Source organism: Sitodiplosis mosellana, unplaced genomic scaffold (assembly GCF_009176505.1).
Source record: "Sitodiplosis mosellana isolate CC-2019 unplaced genomic scaffold, AAFC_SMos_1.0 Smas_scaffold_1829, whole genome shotgun sequence".
Taxonomy (NCBI): domain Eukaryota; kingdom Metazoa; phylum Arthropoda; class Insecta; order Diptera; family Cecidomyiidae; genus Sitodiplosis; species Sitodiplosis mosellana.
In genome coordinates, this window is record NW_022597071.1 from 1 (window position 1) to 7,154 (window position 7,154).

The window sequence follows — 7,154 nt, forward strand, 5'->3', positions numbered from 1 at the left end:
GTTGTACTTAACTTACTTTATCTCGAATGGCAGCGCCATTCGATACATATATGGAGCGTGTTTTTTAATGTTCCAATCAGTTGCAAAATAAACCTCAAACACAGCTCAACTCAAATGTTTCAATACAGAACATTATGTGCTGCTTTTTGCTAGTAAAATTAGTGAAATCTTTGAAAAAAAAAAAAATGAACGTAAACATCGAAAAAACAATTCTTTGGAGCGATTCAAAAGTAGTGCTCGCTTGGATTGGTTCGAACCCGCAACGGTATAAAAAAATATGTCGCAACGAGAATAAAAAAAGTGAATAAATTAAAAGATGCACAATGGTGCCATATTCCGGGTGCAATTAATCCAGCAGACTGTGCGTCGCGTGGAATTTTTGGAGATGAACTAGCAAATCATTCGCTTTGGTGGCACGGACCACAGTGCTTACGTGAAAAAATTGATTATAACGTTTGGAAACAAAATTTTTGTTGCACCATAAAGAAAAAAATGAACAAAAAAAATACCAAACAACAATAATAGCGTCAAAATCGATTCGTTCATTAAATAGAAAATAAAACAATAAATAAAGTATATAACAACAACAAAAAATTGATTTTGCACCCTCCAAAAAAAAATTCTGAGTACGGCGCTGTTTTGAAAGGAAATTGAAGAAACTAGAAGATTGGTTTGTTGGCTTCGATAGGCCACACAACGAACTAGTGCAAGTACGTGACGAATCGGTTGCAGCAAAACAAAATGCAGCGGGTGGAAATGCAGTAGATGAATATGAAGACGACATGTATTTCACCGACAGCCATTATGAGAAGGCATTAACTAAATACAACGAAGTGTATGCCGACGTACAAAAGGATTTAGACTCACTGAAGAAGAAATTATCAACGAAAAAAAAACCCTCGGCATCGGCATCGGCAACGGCTATGGCTAATGAAACTCCAACAGTAGCAGTGCTGATATATCAAAAAAATGAAGTGTTGGATATGTTCAAAATGCTACAAAAAAAAACGCAGCAACGTCGCAAGGCGTGGTAAATGCTCAGTTAGAGCAGCTAAAAATCGTTTGGGCTAAATTTCGAGCCACGTTCAGAACAGTGAAAGTATCACCGGAAAATCATTGGTGGGCCGGAATTCATTTCGTCACTATGCAATCGCAATATTTGACTTTATCAAAGACCAGGCGAAGCAAAAGTCAAACGTCGAATTGCCGAAGATTAAATTACCCGATTTTGACGGCGATAAAGATGATTGGCGAGAGTTTAAAGATCTTTTTGGGAAAATTGTACACGAAAACAATTCCATTTCTGAAGCACTCAAAGTGCAGTATTTGAAATCATGCTTGAAAGGCAGTGCAACGAAAGCCATCATATATTTGACGCCAAAAGAGTCAAATTACCAGAATGTGTCTAGCTTGTTGAAACGACGATTTGGAAACAAGGGAGAAAATGTGGGTTGGCTGATCGACAAAATTCTTGATTTACCGAATCAAAATGCTGAAACAAGCAGTGGTTTACGAAATATCTACGACACAATGAACGAATGCATCGTTGCAATTCAAAATTTTGATGTAAACACGGACAATTGGGATCCATTGGTGATTCATATTTTGAAAAAGAAACTAAGTAAAACGACGGTGATTGACTACGAATCTAAATTGGTTGATGTACGCGAATTGACACCATTATCCGAGTTTTTGAATTACGTTGAACATCGTTTTATGGCTTTCGTCTCGACTGAAGGCAGCAACCAAAAGAGTTACGAAAAATTTGAAAAAAATGAAAAGGAAAATAAAAGAAGCGACGATTCACCATTCAAGTGTACATTTTGCGATAAGCCTCATTCTGTTTACAGATGTTTGGAATTTAAAAACAAATCAGTAAAAGAAAGAAGTGAATGGGTAAAGACAGAAAAGGTGTGTGTTATTTGCATTCAAAAGCATGACGGTGAATGCAAAACGAAATTTAATACGTGCAAAACATGCGTCAAGAAACATAACACCTTGTTGCATTTCGAAACGAAAAAAGAAGCAATCGAAAAAAAAAACTACTCTGCTAACAACGACCATTATTAATAAACCAACGACCAGCAAAAGTGATGAATCGTCACAAGTTCAAGTGTTAACGGCCACGAAAAAAGCAAACAATTTGTTAGCAACGGCATTCGTAAATGTATTGTCTAAAAACGGCGAAAAAGTGTTGTTAAAATCGGTCATCGATGGCTGTTGCACACACGCAACAATAATAAAACAAAAAATATATAAAACAAAAGGAAAAAGAACTTTGATCAGTTTTCTTTAGGAATCATTCGTACTCATTTGAACTTAAATATAATAACACAAGTAAAATATATATGATGACCCAATCAGTACAGTGACTTCAATTTTGTACTTTCAATTTGTAAACTCAAAACATAAAACGTTGAATTTTATTTAGTAAGCAATCCCGATTTGTTTGTTCTTTCTTGATCTTTTTATATGTAAGCATTTTTTTACCAATTCATTTCAATAATCAACAGCTATGCACTTTTTGTCTTTCTTGTAATAATTATGAACAACTGCGCAGATATTAAGTTGGGAAATAAAATTCATTACTTATTTGATACTGAAGCAAACCAGTGCATTTTGATTTATTCAGATAAGTGGTCAAACATTATGGTCCTTCGAACAGAAACACAGTGAACTAGTGAAACAGCCATTGAATTTCAATAATTATAATAATCAGTTAGTTCAAGTGATTGAAAATTTTCATCGAAATTTCAAAAAGTATCAATGAAAAGTGAAACGTCGCAGACATTTTCGCAGACATTTTTCAAAAAACAATTAGTGGTAAAGTGGTATTACGAATCAAAGTAAAGTAAACTATTAACGCAATTGAAATTTTCAATATATTTCAAAATAAACATTCATCGGCTTTGACTGAATAATATATTCATCGAATCTCTCAACCAAACTATAGTTCATACTTGCTGTGAAAATTTCGAGTCAATTAAACGAGTTAGTGCAGTGTTCAATATGTCAGCGACTGTGGAAGAGTAGCTGAAGCTTCAAAAAATAGTAATCACGGAGCTGCAAAACAAGATCAGTACGTTTAAATCAAACGGAAAAGAAAAAAAAAACGGTTCCGTACTTCGAAAGGCGTCTAGTCCGAATCGACGATTGGTACGCAGCTTTTAAAAATCGAAATGAGCAACTGGAAAAATTAAAGTCCGTTGAGACAAATCAACAACCGTATTTCGCGAATAATACGTTCAGTATAGCAGAAAATTCGTACACGATGCATAAAAAAGAGCTGCGTGAAGGGCTGACAGCGTTAACAGGTGACAACTATGATGATTTGAACGAAAGCGTTGCTGGTAGTACATCAGCTACAACGACAGAGGAAGATCAGCAAAACGGCATTATTGTCAATTCAAATGACTCTAATGAAAAAGAAACTGGGTCCACAGTAATTATTATTCGTGTGCTTCACGACGACGTTATTGGCATACTCGCGTCCATAAATGAAATGAATGGATCCGAATCATCTGGCTTGGCAACTGCCAATTTGGATCTATTGAAAGAGGCATGGACGATGTTTATGGCAAAATACTACGAAGCACGAGCAAGTGGAGCAACAATCGCGTTCAACATGAAAACGCTGCAAGTTGACTACGCACAGGCGATTGGAAAGTTAAATGATATGATCAAGAAAGGTGATTCGAAGTCATCAAACGGTTCATATAAATACATTAAAACATAAAATACTTACTTGCTCGCATAACACATTGCGTATATAATGCACGGTTGCTTGCTGCATTAACCAAAAAATCATATTGATGGCGTTCTTGGCGCTGATAAACAATTAGAGGGTCAACATTTGGTAGTTGACTTATTTCACGCAAAATAAACTCAATTGCATCAAATGCACCATGTGCATGATTCCTTTGAATCCGTAAAAATTGTTGTCTATTCATTTCTGAAATTTGTGGATTCATTTTCGTTCACAATAGTTTTAGTTCACTTCAAGTTACAGTTGAAATTAAAACGAGTCACTGTCACAAAAAAAAAATTCGTCGCCACGATACTTATACAGCACACTTTTACTCATGTAAATATTTTCAACTACTAACGGATTAAAGTCGAAATGAAAATCTTTTGTGTGAATATGTCTGTTGTCGCTGCTAGAACATTACAATTTGTTTTCAGTGGACTGTTCAAATGAATATTATTTTTGGTTCGATTTGATAAAAGAATATACACAATCACATTAAAATCACGTTAGCATCGTTTCTCTATATGTTGTTTTCGTCGCATATCCATGTTTTGTTTATAACACTTTTCGTCCACTGTAAGTTGCAGTGTAAATCAAAATGCCACTTTATGTAAATATTTTTGTCACCACGGTCAAATACCAAAATTTGTAAACGATGCACTTTTTCGTGAAAATATTTTTCGTCGCCGCGATTCTTTATAAACGCACTTTTTCGTATGTAAATATTTTTTTCAATCCGAATTCAATTATGCGATTGAAATAGTGTTCTTGATTCAACCAGAAATCAGTCGATTCTGGACAGCCAAAACGATAGTATTTTGAAGTGAACACAAGATAAAAAGTGAAAAGAAATACGAACAAAAAAGGTGAAGCGTGAAAAAATGGCACGCGTAAAACAAACACCAATGAAAGCGGTGCAAACACGTGGAAAAGAAAAAGGACAACAACGCCGTCCACACCGCTATCGTCCAGGAGTGGTCGCGCTCCGCGAAATCCGCCGCTATCAACGCAGCACCGAACTGCTGATTCCAAAATTATCGTTCCAGCGCTTGGTGCGTGAAATTCTGCAAAAAGTACCAAAAGTACAACCCGACCATCGCGTACAAGTTGATGCAATGGGTGCATTACAAGTAAGTAATTTATGCATTTTTCACATTTTCATTTCAAACACATAAATTTATGTTCAAAAATAGAAAAGATACAAATGATCTTTATTAATTTGGTGGTGTTTTTTCTGTTTTGTCTTACAGGAAGGCACCGAAAGTTACATCATTGGACTTTTCGAGGATGCCAATTTGTGCGCCGTTCACACCAAACGCGCAACCATCATTCCGAAAGACATTCAGCTGGCACGTCGTCTCCGAGGCGATAAATAAATCACGTTAAAACATAAAAATATGTAAACAACATATTAAAAGAAAATCAATAAAAATTGATAGTTGCATTGCAACTGTTTTACGTGAAAACAATCAAATCATTTTAGTTTTTACAGTGCAATCAATGAGATTCATGAAAAAAGACTTGATCTTTGGATATTGCTGGCGCGGTGTATGTAAACAAACAATCATCACCAAATCACTTTTCAATACAAAAGCAATAAGAACTCTTTCATTTGAAACTGTCAGTCAAAAAAAAACTCCACCCATACACTGACATTTTGTGACTGTATGAGTAATTCATTTTGCTAACTTACAGTTTAAAATGAAAGAGAAGTTGATACCTTTTCATCCAAAAATGGATTGATCGTCGTAATTTGTTCATAGCAACCGCGCCGCACATAACCTCAAACGTGTCACTTACCTTAACGGTCGCTTTTCAAATCCAAGTTTTACGCTACATATGGTTTTATCTCTCTCACACACACATACATTCACAAGTTGAACAAAAGGCACACGTCGTCGTCGTCGTCGTCATCATCACTGCCCCCGCCCCGCCAACATCGCCGCTGCTGCTGCACATAACCTCAACCGCGCCGCGCGATCACCAATTTCCAAATTCAAATTCAATTTTCCCGCCCCGCCCCACCGAACCAAACCACGGTGTGTGGTTTGTCCGTGTATTTTTACGTAGGCCGCTCGCGCACACACACGCGCACACTTTCTCCCCAAAGCTTGCCGCTGGATGGCGCCACGGGTTACGCGCCGCGGGAGACGTGCTTTTAACCGCCAAAAGCTCAGCTTTCAAAATTCAAATTCAATTTTTCCCCGGCGTGCCCGCTAGATGGCGCTCACGTCGCACCCATACATACACAAGTATATAACACGTATAGTATAGGTAAAGGTCCCATTTGCCAGGCGCAGCGCCTGACTGCCCGGTAATTTCGAGCCAAAATCACAAATCAATGCCTGCCCGGCATTTTCAAAATCTTGCCAGGCATGCCCGGCAATTTCTGTCATTTCAATTTGAAAATTTAAATGTTGAATAAATCTTCCATAAAATATCTCAGTTCACACTTTTCATTGCTTTCAGTCGTTATTGTTGGTCAACGCGACAGAAGGAGAGCAATAAACACATTTCGCTATAAACAAAATGTGCAGTTGATTTCAAAACACAAATGAACCGGTGGGAATGAAAACAGCGTATAAAAATGTTATTTTATTTATGTTAAATTATTTAGAAAAAAAACGCTGTGTTTGGTTTTGTTCTCCAATCAATTCAATGCGCTGTTTTCATTCTCAGTGGATCAAATCTGCTGAGGGTGCACAAATTCGCGATATCCAAAATCAAGTGTGCTATGTGTTACGCGGACAACACAGTATTCAAATGCACACTTTTTGTGTATTTGTGTCTCATAATGTGAGACAGCGAACACTAAACTCTCATTGAAATATGATTATGTATTGATTTGTGACTCAGTTCATTTGATCGGCTTATTGTTAAATTGTCAGTCGAGCAATTGAGCGGTTGAAATCAATTGAGTTGTGTATGGTTTTTTGTTAATTTTTTTTTTATTTTGATACAAAATGGGGGATAAGTGCAAATTCAATCAATCTTGGATGGACAAATATCCATGGTTGAAAGCAGTTGGCGGTGATTCCACCAGCGCATTCTGCAAATTGTGCATGACTTCATTTAAAGTGGATAGTAAAGGTGAGAAAGAAGTAGCGTAAGTCGACACGCTGAAAGTGAATAACACAAATCTCTCGCAAGCAGTGCAACGAGCTCAAAACAAATGACAAATTTTTTCAAAGGTAAAATTTCGTTTCTTCACCAAAGTATGCACAGAAAATTCATTTAATTTTTTGTATACTTTAAGCTAAACCCGATGGAAATTCATTAGTGTTGGCTGTCAAAGAAGCAACTTTGGTTTATCACACAATCCCGTAATAATCATATGTTCATATTTACACACATGTATGCAAAGAAAAAACATAATAAAACCCACAATTCAAAGAAATTCTTTTGT

The 7,154-nt window shown here is 36.5% G+C and overlaps 1 protein-coding gene across 1 annotated transcript; it reads left to right on the forward strand.

Moving 5' to 3' along the window:
- The first annotated feature begins 4,629 nt into the window (after window positions 1-4,629).
- On the forward strand, window positions 4,630-5,124 carry LOC129571272 (uncharacterized). Its single transcript, XM_055451049.1, has 2 exons — window positions 4,630-4,878; window positions 4,999-5,124. Exons 1-2 carry the CDS (start codon window positions 4,630-4,632, stop codon window positions 5,122-5,124), a joined length of 375 nt encoding a protein of 124 aa, XP_055307024.1.
- Window positions 5,125-7,154: the final 2,030 nt, after the last annotated feature.